Below are 14,802 nucleotides of genomic sequence, written 5' to 3' on the forward strand. Positions count from 1 at the left end.
TAAAGTTCTTAGCCTTGTAACGTCCTAGAAAAATAAAAGGATGTTCAAAAAAATTATGCAAACATAAAGTAGACATATGGAAAACGTTAACTAGTAACTATTTTGTGTGGTTTTACAATCTGTTTTACAAGCAGATACATTTAAATTTAGAAAATGCTAATTTTTGCAAATTTTATCAAAATTTTGGTGTTTTCACAAATAAATACTAAATTTATCGACCACATTTTTCCACTAACATAAAGAAGAATACGTCACAAGAAAACAATCTCAGAACCGCTTGAATATCCTGCTCCTCTCTCTCTCTCTGTCTCTGTCTCTCTCTCTCTCCCTCTCTCTCTCTCTCTCTCTCGTATATCTATCTATATCTCTACAGTAGATGCACTTGACTGTGTAATTCTAAATGAGTTTAAGCTTTTGAAAGAAAACACTTCCAATTTCTTACGTCTACATTTTGTTTATATAAGGTAACATTTAGCTTTTCAGTGTGATTAGTTCCCGCAATGCTTCAGGCCAGGGTGGTGGGTGGTAGTTGTATAAAAAAAAAAAGTAGCAAATGCAGAAAAGTTATTTATCCTTCTCCCACTCAGAAGAGAAGAATAGAACTAAATGATAGCAGGATAAATACTTACCTAGGTAGGAACAGTTAGTAGTGTCATAGCCCTGACTGATCTCAACCCACCTGTAGTGCTGTATCTATATAGAAGGCTGACTGCATTCGTCTATACATACCTTATACATTCCATACTAAATGTCTGACTAATCTACAACCAGGAATATTCTATACATGTTTACAATCATTTAGTGCCCCCACTTACAATTCTGCAACTAAACCTTGACCTCAGGGAACGAAGCTGCAAAGATCAAGGAATCTTCACTTACATACACTTATACATAGATATTGCTGTACATACATAGGGATGTCTGCCCATATCCTGATCATATAGATATATCCTCCCCTAGAAACACTGCCACCCCCACAGTTCAAAGCTCAAGGACCAAATTGGCATGGGCTATATATGAAAAAGGGTATGTTCTGTTAGTTTAGCAATATTTAGACTATTACACTGTCCTGTATTATCATTAGTAACAAATATTGTGCATTATTATTATTATTATTATTAATAATATTATTAGTATAATAGAACCGCTGCAGTAATGTCAATATTGTTTCTAACTTTGTATCATTAATATACTCTTGGAAACATTTGCTACTGTCTATCCTATTAAAATACATCAGCTTCAGTCTTGTCTACCAGACATGGGTAAAGTCCTGTAGACTTCACCTCCTATCTCTAAACTGTAGGGATGTTGCTGCATCTCCTCATGGAACCTTGTCATTAGCTCTGGGACTTGGAGAAGCCCTAAGATCCTGCAGCTCTGGGCACATTGTGCTGCCTTCACTTATATGTGCAGAAGAGGAATACATGAGACATCACCCAATAAAGGCTGGGATCCCAGTACAGCAGACAGTGCTGTGTACCCTGTCCAATCATGGGCATGCTTACAATAGTGGAGACTGGGGCTTGCAGCTGCAGATGCTCCTGTGTGTATTATGTGTGTGCAGAGTCCTCCCCTTCCTAATGATGAGAAGGAAGAGAGCAAAGAAGGAATAGAGGCAGAGCTAATACAGATTAGCACCCAGTACTTCCCACAGACACCTCCAAATCTACCAAGCAGCATCATTGTTCTCCAGCATCAGCACCACCTCCAGCAGCTGCTGCATCAGGTAGACTCACTGGAAAGCATCACTATAGCAAGGGCAAGGAGTCAAGATGGCAGGTATCCTAGTTTGGTTTTGGAATGAGAGATTTTGGTTGCCTCACAATGTAACCTGGGCAGATCTGAAGAACACAGAGGAGGCTACTTTCCCCCAGGCTGAAGATCTGTACCTTGCTATCCCTCTGGCATTCTGCATCTTCATGTTACGCCTGTTCTTTGAAAGGTAAAGCATTGGGATACTCTCTAGACTCTGCCTGATACCTGGGAGGATGGGGACTTTTATCATATATGTTATATAGGCTCCAGACTGGTCCCCATACACTACTTCCATGTGTAGACAATGTGTTGTTGAACCCACTTTATGCTCAACTTATGTTGCACAGAAGTCAGCTACTGCAGAACATCACAGGGAGTTGGAGGTGGTTTGCTCAAGAGCTTCTGGAGAAGCTGTTTTGGTGCATGTACAGGGTTAATATATACTGCCCTGGGTTTTAGATTATAATACATTTACATTTACTGTGTGTTAAAGGAGCACTCAACCTAAAGTGCACAGGTTATAAAACAGCTGCTTATTATTCACAGGGCGATACATGTTACTGTGGGTTCTTAGAAATATGTGATAAAGTAGTCATCATGGGGGTGCGGATATATTTATGATCTTCAAGTCACTCATTCTATTGAAGAATACTACGGTTAGCCTAAAATGGCTGATAAGAGGGAACAGTAGAACACATTATACTTTAGAGCAAGTGGAGATGAGATTGCCTTTATTATATGTAGGTAAAATGTATCAAACTTATATACAAATGCTGATCAGGAATTGATAGCCCAAGGAGCTTGCAATCGAATGTAGGACTATTTGTGACACAGCGCTAGTATTGGCTGAAATACTGAATTTAAGGGATGTTAGTTGGTCTTCTGTCCTTAGGTTGATTCTCAATGTATCAAGGATCGCACCGTGGGGTAGGATAATCTTTCTCTGCTTTCAACAGATTGTGCTATTACTGTCAGTAGGAGGAGAGATTTTCTTGGGAGTCCTCAGCAATACTCAGTGTAACAGAGGTCAACTCCATGTCCCCTTTGATGCTGATGATCTATAAAGAAAAGAGAGGATGTTACTGAGGATTCATCTTCATTTACTGTTGGTTGGCAGTTCCAGGGTTAAAACAAATAATGTCTCTTTCAAATGCTCCATTATTCCAATGGCAGCTAATTGTTTTCTCACGTATCTGCCAATTAGCAGAATAATCTAATGTGGAATGAAGGGAGAGGGTTGTCACTGGAGTTCCTACCAATGTCTTAGCCTTTGCAGCAAATTTTAACAGAGTTGTGGGAACGTGGTCATCTCATATACAGCAGGAGGCCACTATTAGGACCTGGGTTATCTTTATCCTGTGGCTACTAAAGTAACAAGCTAAACCAGAGGCGGACTAATCATTTGAGCAGTGCCAGAGAGCCCATGGCCAGTAGGAAGCCTACAGCCCCCTTGTTATTAAGACCAAGTAATAAGTACTCCTGAAATGCATTATATAAAATAGGTATTCCCAGAATCAACATTTATCACCTATCCACAGGATAGGTGATACATCTCTGATCGATCGGGGCCCCACTGATCACTAGGACGGGCTCCTAAATCCCCCATTCCTCTTCATTGTACAACAGCAGGGAGGAGAACCTTTCAATTCTATGGGACTGACGGAAACATGCACAGCACTCGGCTGTTTCCGTCAGTCCTATAGACATTGAATGGAGTGGCAGGGCACATACTCAATTTTAGCTTTAGTGGTTGGTGGGGCATGGCCTTGGGTCTAGGTCTCTTTTAGGTTGCCCCTGATCTGAACTGACTGTTTTATATTGGTTTGAGGTAGTTACGTTTTTTAATGTCTATTGTAAAGTATTATGGTACTTGGCTGGAACTTCTGATATTAATGAACTCTTAGTGACTATACTTAGTGGCAATAATGTAAGGCATTTGCAAGATGGACTGATCAGTTAAGTGGAAGGTTGTTTATGGCCTTGAGAGCTTTAAGTAGGGGTCCACCTCTGGGCCCATCACCTGAAACCCCTCAATTGCTATGAACCTTTGGCACTGCATAATTGCCTGACTCCTCAGTCCGCACCTGAGGATAGGATGGTGTTTTAGTATCTCCCTCTTCTCATTGCATTTCAAAATGTGTAATATTTCCTTAAAATGTATTATTTAATTATTTTGCTCCAAAAAATTCTATAGGTAATATGAGATAATATGATGTTCATACATTTATTCTTTAGGCCTTCTGGTACGAGTATGCCTTTGGTTCTGTCATTTCTCACATAGGTGTAGGTTTACTTCTGTGCGGAATGTCTCTAGTGTGTTTTAATCTGTGTTTAGACAGTATAGTTATAAGCTAGTGTATGAAATAGGGTCATTCCGGAGTCTGGGAAACCTGATTGACTACCAGCGGCGTATATAGAAGAGAGGGTACCCCTCATGGCAAAGATCAATATAGGCTTCACATTATGGTGCTGGGTTTTGTTATGCAGGACAGAAGGGCCTGGTGATTGTTTTCCCCTCCAAACTCTTCCAATAACTCTTGGGCCAATTTCTTACCCCCTTGGGGTTCCTGAGGAGAGGATCGTCCTACACAGGTTCTATACGCTGAGTAGCAATGGGGATGGGACAAATCTCTCCCCAAAAGCCCCATAGCAGCCGCATGGTCTACCATGGTCTGCAGTTTTTTTGTTTTTAATAAAGTTCCTATATAACATAGAGATGTTATATAGGAACTTTATTAAAAACAAAAAAACTGCAGAATCTCTAATGTTTGCCATTTTGATGGTCATACAGCTTTCCTTGAACAGAATCCATAAAACTTGATCAATGACTCAATTCACGTACTTATAGCTACTTGTGTTTTTTGCTTCAAATGGTGAATAAAGTTTGAAACGCTGTTTATATAGAGTTTATATAGCTGCTTTGAAAAACGTCAAACGTTTCCTCTGAATTAGCATTCATGCCTAAAATATATGGTCAGTTAGAGGGCTATGTATGCAGAGTGAGTGTATACACATCCTAAGTGTGACATCATCACTATGCATGACAGCCCGTGACATCACTGATTGTTAGGCGGGAGGTTCAAGTATAATTTTTTTATTTACAGAGGCCTGGTAGCTTTGAGCTTCTGGCACCTATATGTGTTCATATGATCTGCTAAACAATCCAAGAACTGTGTGACATTCAAGTTCTGCTAATTCCATTTTGTGCCCAGATGGTACAGTCTGCACCACTTTCCTTTCTTATGCAAAAAATACAGTATCTTTAATACTGCAATGAAAACCTATTACTTGCATAATAACCGTGATTGCTTCAGACACTTCCCTGCATTTGCATCCATGTCCTTGTGATCGTCATGCTGGGGCATTCACTTGCAATCACCTTTCTCTTTTATGGGAAATATTAATTGACGGCTTTTGGAATTGAGTGACTAAAACCAGTTTCAGAAGCACAAAGCTGCTCTCCAGGGTACAGCGGGCAACTGCAATCATTCATCTTGCTGCTGCTTTGCATGCCTCAGCTTTGAAATTCATGTAATGTTCAAGTACCTGCTCTATCAGTTGACTGATGGTTATGATAAAATTGGTGTACTTATCTGTATGGAAATACACAAACTGATGCAATGCCCCCAGGGGGCTGCTAGTTCATTTGGTAGTTCTTCTTTGCAGTTTTTTTCACATTCAGATAACATTTATGAACTTTCGATGCATGCACTAGTACATTAGCTCAGTGGTCATAAAAATATATATAAAATCTGGGGTACCACTTGCTTATTTTGGGATGCACTGAGGTTAATGCGCCAAATAGTGCCCTCCCTTATGGTGCATATTGTATGTTTTTCTCCGTCCTTCAGACTGAATATACAAAAGGATCTTTTTGCTCTACATCTACTTTTAGATTAGGTCTGTTGAAGGACCCGTTGACTGAAGGTAACTTGGTTAAGGAATGACAAGTAGTGATGTTGAATACATCAGAGAGCACAAAAGATCTTTGTTACAAAAATGTGCAGGAATGCAACTATTAATCTCTCTTCAGAATCTGAGCTTTTAGTGACAAGTCTTTGGTTTAACAGTAGAAAAACGAATGTAGAAATACCAAAAATCAGAAAAACAACCAAGGAGATATAAAGTGACATGTACAATTACTAAAGTCTGTTGAGTGGACACTGGCAGAGATGGATAGACTGGTAAAGCAACCAAGCATCAACAGCCGAGAAGGTCTGCAATAACCCAATGCAGGCAGCCTGGCATTGCAGTGGACCACCGACTGAAGCTGGCATCCAATCAGCTTTAAGTAAATGTCTAAATAGGTGACTCATTTCTTCTATTTTTATAGCTCTATTTTTGATACAGAGCTCATAAGTCCCTACATAGAGACAGATTTCAATGCTAAAATTTTGGCTGACTGCAGCCGCCACTAGGTGGAGCTTAGGAGCTAACAATATACACTTCATAGATAATAAATCTGTATACAGTAACCCTCCCTAGTGGTGGTGTAAGCATCCAGGATTGTATTATTTAACTGTACATCTGTTCAAGGGCTTGCAGCACTGGGGTCCTGGGTTCAAATCCAACCAAGGACAACATCTGCATGGAGTTTGTATGTTCTCCCTGTGTTTGCGTGGGTTTCCTCCAGGTACTCCGGTTTCCTCCCACACCCCAAAAACATACCCATAGGGAATTTAGATTGTGAGCCCCAATGGGGATAGTAAAAAAAGTGGACCTCTGTACAGCGCTGCGTAATATGTTGGCGCTATATAAGTAACTGAAATAAATAATAAAATAAATTGGAGATCTATATTAGAAAAACATAGCTCAGATCACTATAAAGATATATTGAGAAATAAATCAGCCCAGAATATTGAACATAGTTTCAAAAGGCGACACTTAAGTTTTAAGGTTTTACACTTTAAGATTTTACATTAAACGACAGATGTCCACCTGGTGCAGTGAAATCATTATTTCCAGCCTGGCAACACTTGGTGTCCCCCATCTGGCCATGGACTCTAGAATATCGTACAGCATGAGTTTGTAGTGTTGACCATTCATATCAATTAAAGGGATTGATTACTTTGTTATACTGGTGGATTTATACCTCTGTGGCAATGGGAAGTAGACAGATTTATGGAAAGACACAAAGAGCTATATTTACTGGTTCTATTAACCTTGACTTGACTTTTTGTCTCTCTCTAATATTGCACTTGTACTGACGTTACAATTATTACCTGTAATAAACTGTCAATTAATAAGAGTTTTTTTCATTATTAATATTATTATTATTATTATTATTATGTTACAAGTTACTATAATCAGGTCTCAATTATATATATAATTAGACTAAACCTTCATTACTCATCTTATTCATTGGCATAGGCATATGGGGTGCAGAGGTGACAGTCTGACCTGGGCCTTAGGGCTAAAGAGGCCAATGACCACTCTGCTACATAAGGGAATAGCAGAGTGTATTCTCCGTGCTAGGACATCACAATGTCTATTATTCCTGTTCTGTGACATTATCCTTATTCTGTGTCATCACTGTGCATTATTTACATACTGTGAAATCATTGTGTTCAATAACCCTTTAACTATGACTTCATGGTGTTTATTATCCATGTAGTGTGACGTCACTGTGACTATTATTCCTGTGTGTGTTAATTTACTTTGGTCATTACCCATGTATTGTGACATCATTCTCTTTATTATCCCTGTGCAGTGACATCACTGTGGGAACTGGTGCCTGAGTTGGCCCAATAGTTCCCCTGCCACATAAGGGGGTATCAGTGCTGGGATGCCCTGTTACACATTTTTTTTTATCGGGGCCCATGAACTTTGAGTTATGCCTCTGATCTTCTCGGTTAATTGTTAGAGCTTTTAGACTGAAGAGAAGAATGTTTCAAACCAAAGTTGTTTTTTCTAGGGACACTATCATATTGACTACAACATTTCACTTACTATTGAACTCCATTCACTCCATTATTCGATACAACCCATAAAGACCATCAGTTATGACCTGTCTTAAAGATTGTAGAATAAAAATGTATATACATCCCTTATGTTGTGTTTTATTTAGGTCACATGGTGAATCATTTCCAGCTGACATTTTTAATCCTCCCTCCCTGGGTGGAGTTTAGCTGTCACATGACTGCACCTGTCACTATTTCCTTGAAGGCCCTCAGGTATATAGCCGCTGGGCCTGGGACTGTTGCTGTCTAAGGGGTTAATAATTGTGGTAAGTAGTTTAGGAGGGTGTTGGCTAGTTCTTCCCTCATCTCACCCCCCCTCCTCCTTTTTTTAGAATGAGGAATGAGTCAGCTTTACTTAGGTGGCGTATTGGAAGCGAGGGGGCGTGGTTTATGGTAATGAGAGGGCAGTATATAGGCTGGTACTTCCTCCTCATCCGCATCTTTTGGCTGAACTTTCTCACTCCTTCCCTTCCTGGAAGCACCTTGGTTTGTGGTGTTGGTGTTTTTGGTGTCTATCTGTGTAAATGTTTGGTTATATTCTATTTGCTGTCACTTAAAAAATAAATAAAAAAATACTACAAAATTTAAAAAAAAAGTGAAAATGGTTAATGGCTTTTTGTAAATAAAGTTATATATATTTATAAAAAATCTATATACTAAATTACAAAAAAAAAAAAGGAGAGATTTTCTACTTTCGGGACTTTTATTTCGGGCACGGTGGTGTCTTGGTGATGTGTCTTTTGTTTTGTATGATGTTTTGGTTTTCTGTCACAGCTGGCGGTATTAGAAGGGTATTTGCCTACATGCCCTTGGGAATAGGCAGGCATTCAGGTTTTCATTGACCTTTGGTTAAGGTCATTAGGGTTATGATATTTTTGATAAGGTTAAAAAAGTTATTCTATTAATTATTCAAATAAATAAAGCTGTGGCCGACCCCCGAGTCAACCCCACATTCAAAGAATCAAGTGTTGGTGATTAATTTATTATGGGTTATTTAGTTCTCTAGACTACCAGTTGGTTATAGGTTTTCCATATGCTTACAGTCTGGTGTAGGCAAAATGCGTGATATCTTAGCCACCAGCTGTTACAATGTACAGTAGAAATCATACTGTAACTGAGAATAGAGGAAACACTGGGATCTTACAGTGCACATGTTGAAAACACATAGAAACATAATATAACATTCAATTTGTGGTTTTGACAGGAATTGTCCATTAAGTTTACTATATTTTTCAGTGTCGTGAGTTTTTAATTCCTAGCGACTGTCCCAAATTGAACTGCCCTATCCTAGATGACAGCACAGACCTTACTTTACAACATTTCGCTCAAATAGAGGGTAACGGTCAGGATCTAGGTGTCTAGGAGAAAATGGGAAAATCAACTTACCTTCCCTCTGGTTTCCCAAAACCTGCATTGAGCATCAATAATCCATTAGACAACACCAACATATGGTAAAGAATCAAGATTTTTTAATCATTCTACATGGATTAAAAACCCTTTCAATAACCGTCCCAGTGGTTGTGTTCCTGTGGTTTCTAGTTTTCATATTGTGCTTGTTATTGTGTTATTTACAACAGATATGTCAATGGTAAGGATGTCTGAGATTGATAAAAGGGTCTTCTTTTTTTTTCCTGCAAGGAACAGCGCCACTTCTGTCCATGGGCTGTTTCTGGTATTGCAGCACAGCCCGAATTCAAGTAAATGGTCACTTACTTTGAAGTATTTCTAACTGAAAAAAAATACAAGCTTACTGTACATGGCTATTGATATTTTTATTGGTTTACGCCCTAAAGGGGTTGTCCACAATAAGAAAAACATGCCCGCTTTCTTCCAAAAACAGCACCACACCTGTCCATCATTGGTGTCTGGTATTGCAGCTCAGTTGCATTCAAGTAAATGTTGCAATACCAGACAAAACCTTTGGACAGAAGCGTTGCTGTTTCTGGAAGAAATCCTGGAAAACCCCTTTAAATTTAGGGTGCCATCTAATATCTACTGGATCCGACAGCATGGATATCCCCTGTGTGATCATTTTGATTGGCCGAAAAATATCTTATGTCTGCACTTTTTTGAAAAATTTCTGTCCTACTGTGATTTTCTTAATAAAATAACAATGCTGGAGCAACTTTTTTTTATTCCTCCTGGAAATATATGAATAAATGTGAAACAGGTTGTTACTATTTCCCTTATCAAAGGGGTGTTGTGGCCCTACATAGTTTGACACCGTCAGCACTGATTAGACAGTGTCAGACTGTATAGTGACACACCATCAACTACTAACACCCAATTGTCAATTTATGCATACATTTCTAGGAGGAATAACAGAGGAACAACACTCTGGAGCATTTTAAGGAAAGATGCTCCAGAATGGTTATATTATGTGAAATGCAAGTATTTACTAAAGAAGAGGTGACAGATCCACTTTAACACTGTCTGGGACTTTCTGCTCAGATATTTCCATAACTTTAAGAACTTTATAGCTTTCAGAGAAAATGCACCTACCAAATAGGGTGAAGAGCCCAACATAAAATGTAATTATTAAATGTATATCTTTTGAAAGATGATAATTGTTTTGATATTAGATTTTAAATGTTCCCTAGTAATGTATAATGATATAGGAAGCTGTACGAATAATATTGTTCCGGATCACAAGAGGTGCTGCAGCTGCTAATGGTATAATATTCCATAACTTAATGTTAATGGACTAGTGAGCATATCTATGGGTGAAATGCAAAAACTAATGAGAGCTTGAGGCCTGACTAGTTAGATTTGCCTCTAGACACAAAGCGCTGAACTTCTAATAAGCATTATAGAAAAAAAGTGAAATTGACGGAGGGGTTTTGCTAATGACAGGCAGCCTGTGGCTATTGTTAGATTTTACATCAGGTTTGGCCATTGATTAATATGCATTGACAGAAATTGGCTTTCTAAGGTTGTACGCACATTTAATGAGCACTATTAATATTCATAAGGGACTGCAATGGATATATTATTATTCTGATTAGATCAGATTGATGCACTGGAGCTGATGCTTGGATTATGAAACACATATATGTGGCTGAGACATGATATAAAAATACTGAAATCATTTAAATGACAGCAGGCGACACAAGAAGGGAACATCATAATGTACTCACTATGCAAGCAGCTTTGATGGGTGATCTACACTTGCCTCTTATGGAATTGTAGTAACAGCAATTCACTAATAAAACTAATATTATTGAAATCAAACTTATATGTTTCTAACAGGATGCAGAGAAGCCACACTGTTACGGATGTAGCCATCTTTGTCTTGACTCTGATAAATTGCTGCAGCGTGATATAACATAACAAAAGCCATTGAAAAGTCATTGAAAAAATCAAGATAAAGGATCTGGCTACTGTGTATTTAATACATTAAAAGTCAAGATAAAGACGGATACATCTGTATATGAGGGAGGTCGCACAGGTGCAAAATACAGATGAACATTCGCTCACACACATAATTCTGGAAGGGATGGTTGTTTAGTATTAGGGTGCACTTACACATACTGTATTTGCCTTGTATTTGTAAAAATGTACAAGTTTATCTTGACTCTGATAACTTGCTGCAGCGTGATATCACACAACAAAAGCCATTGAAAAGCCATTAAAAAAAGTAAAGTTAAAGTTTTTTGACACTGTATTTAATGCGTTAAAAGTCAAGATAAAGATGGCTACATCTATTGGCCTATGGGAAAAATGTTCCCATTTAATTCAATGAGGTGCTTAAACCCGCAACAAAGTGGTATGTGTTGCAACATTTACGGTGGAATCACAGCGATTCAGCCGCAAAAATTGCAAATAATAAAAAACAACCAATCACAGGCTGCAGTGGTCACATGGCCTGCAACGTCATCCCAGGAGGCCGGACTACACGCAGAGAAGAGGGAGGGGGTAAGTATGAAAGTTTTTAAACAAAATTTCCGGCACTGCTTTACACAGCAGAAATTTCCTTGGAGAAACGTACCACAATGTAGTGCAATTTTTCAGACGGCATTCCCTGCGGTGTTCAGGGCGGATACGCTGCGCAGCTTATGCAGTATATCCGCACTGAACACGCTGTGTGTTTTCCTACCCCTAAGGTGTCAGTCACTCGGTTATGTGTAGTGCACCATGCTGGCTAGCAGACTATTGGTTACGCTCATACTATTGTCAGGGCAAACTTCCTTTTCCCTGTTATTTCACACCGAATAGCCACCTCTCTAAATTGGAAACTGAGGGCATACATGGAAGATATGTACCAAACAGACGAATGGTGGTAGACGTCTTCCCTCAGTGAAGTAGGAAGTAAGAACTGAACTTTTATTGAACAAAGAAAGAAACACAATCTCCTCCCTAGAGATGTGGGACATGCTTAAGCCCCATTGGCTCTATTCAGCTGTAAGTCCATCTGTACACTCCTCTTGCATTTCAGGGGCGGTGTCTTCCATAGGCGTGTCCCTCATGCAGACTCCATTGTGTTCCATAGATTCGATTTCTTTGTGTAATATACTGATATATATATATATATATATATATATATATATATGTAAGGATAATATTTTTGCAAACAATATACATGGTAATGATCCCTGACACTATAAGTTTAGGTGGGCTGCCCAGGCACTGGATTAGGCTCTGAGATTTGGTAACATGTTGGACATTCTACAGGAATCGGGTTAATTTCGGAGCTGTCTTGGCATTTATACCTCTCCTAGAAAATGTTTTACCTCAGATTCATTCCTCTTATCTTCAACTAGATAATTGCCCCAATGACTGACTTATATTCTCCTGTATACAGTACCTGAGGTTGGAATAAGACATATTGCCTAAGGCTTTCTTGTGCCGATTAAGAAAACATTAGGGCACGGCCAAACCTGGCGGGATTGCTGTGGAATTCCGCTGCAGACAGTCCGCAGTGGAATTCTCCAGCAGCCGTTTTTCACAGTTGTTTCAATACATTTTTAGGCAAGTTAGTTCAGACATTGCGGAAAACTCTGCTGCGGACTATAGGCTGTTGCGGAGAAGAAGCGAAATTTCACTTCGGATTTCAGCCTTTGCAATGCAAAAAATGAAATCTGTGGCAAGTCCGCTGTGTTTTCTGCAACGTCTGAATTACCTGTCAAATATGCAAATGTTCGCGCAGATTCGTTGCGTAATTGCCCCAAATCTGCACCAACATTTGCAGTGGAAAAACTCTGCCACGTCTGGCCGTGCCTTTATAGATCTAGTTTAAAGGGGTTGTCTCATGAAGGGCATACGGGGGGGGGGGGTTTCACCCCATAGGTGTGACCTGGTTGTCTTTGCAACACTGGTGCCATTGATTATAGTGCAACACGGGCAACATCTACATGGGTCCTTTTAGTTCTCTGCATGTTTATGTGGACTTCCTCTGACTTGTATAGTTTTTCCCCATACACAAAAAATCTTCTCAGATTAATTGGCTTCCTGTAAAACTTGCTCTTTGGAAGGGTGTGCGTCCGGACAGGGAAATGTGATTATCAGCCCCATGAGAACAGCGACTGATGTGAGTGCATTCTCTACACCGTGCAGCATAATATCAGTATACAAATGGCTGGTAATGAATAAATAATATATGCAGAAATGAAGTATAAACTTTTTGTAGCAAGTAGACTAGATTAAATGTTGTGTATTTATGTCCCACAGTACACATTCATTTCTAGCTCGGGTAAAATTCTATTATAAATTACTGAGGCTACACAGTTATTTGTAACATTTGTTTGCGCTTTTAAAATACATAAAATTATAAACATGTCTGAAGCAACTTTATATTTATACTTTATGGCTCATTAAATTGAAATATATTCTAACATTAATGCTTTATTATTAGTAGAACTCTGCAGTGCAGCAACTTAAGGTTTGTTATGTCTATTTATCTATCTATCTATCTATCTATCTATCTATCTATCTATCTATCTATCTATCTATCTATCTATCTATCTATCTATCTATCTATCTATCTATCTATCTATCTAATCTATCATCTCATATCTATCTATCTATCTATCTATCTATCTATCTATCTATCTATCTATCTATCTATCTATCTATCTATCTATCTAATCTAATCTATCTTACCATATTTTTCTATAGCGCACAAACACCTTCCCGGCCGTAGAAAGCATCCAGAAAAAATAGGACATGTCCTATTTTTTGATTTTACGGACTTTACTCCCATACTTTATAATGGGAGCACAGCCCGCAAATGCGGGTGGCTGTCCGCGGCCAGCTGTGCCTATAATCAAGGTCCGTGATTACAGGCACAGCCGTGTGCAGGTGGCCTAAGTCTGGTGTTAAGTGTCCGAGGAAGCTAATATGTTTTGATCTCCCATGAATAACTAGAAGCGGCGCAAGTAAAGCTTAACTTATGCTACAATTTATTGTAATCTTGCAATATCTGAGCGGCTTCTTGGAGTTCGCAACATTTTAGCTGTTATATAGGCTGTGAAATAATTTTAGCCAATGTGGTGCTGTTACACCTCATGGATATCAGCCCAAGTGGAGACTAATGTTGACGGGTCTGTATATAGTGCGCCAAAGACAGAAACCTTGTACACGTCTACCTATACATTTCATACATAATGCTAATGCAGAAATCCAAGATATGTGGTTCCTCACATTTGACTCACTAAACCACTATAACAATGGTGGCATGACGCGGCTGGCACGTATCTTCTATAATAAATGATTGGCAGTACGTAAGCATGTCTGAACACAGCAGAAGGAATTCAATATTATTAGCAGTGAACATGCTATAGGAAATGAATAAAGCGGGTGCACGTCATATACAAGCTTACAGTATTGATTGGTTATATTGATTGTCCTGGAAACAATTTCACAGAGACTATTAGATCAATTGCTTTGCTAAGGATTCATTTTTCTAAATAGATATATACAGTGATATGCAGTATATGAATATTAACTATACTCACAGCTGAGGTTATAAGTATGAATATAAAAAGCATTGGGTTTGGGTCAATGACTAAACCTCTAAGTAAACATATATATTGTAGGCAGAAGTGACGTACATAGAGAATGGGGGCCCCATAGCAAAGATAAAAAAGAG

At 38.8% G+C, this 14,802-nt stretch overlaps 1 protein-coding gene across 1 annotated transcript in view; it reads left to right on the forward strand.

The window, feature by feature from the left end:
• Positions 1-1,555: 1,555 nt before the first annotated feature.
• The window catches only part of CERS6 (ceramide synthase 6), a 134,433-nt gene continuing 121,186 nt past the window's right edge, over positions 1,556-14,802 (forward strand). Inside the window, exon 1 of the mRNA XM_075831108.1 lies at positions 1,556-1,942. Within this exon, the coding sequence (XP_075687223.1) occupies positions 1,773-1,942 (170 nt within the window). The 5' untranslated portion in view covers positions 1,556-1,772. The remainder of the gene's footprint in view (positions 1,943-14,802) is intronic.

This window comes from Rhinoderma darwinii, chromosome 6 (genome assembly GCF_050947455.1).
Source record: "Rhinoderma darwinii isolate aRhiDar2 chromosome 6, aRhiDar2.hap1, whole genome shotgun sequence".
Classification (NCBI taxonomy): Eukaryota; Metazoa; Chordata; class Amphibia; order Anura; family Rhinodermatidae; genus Rhinoderma; species Rhinoderma darwinii.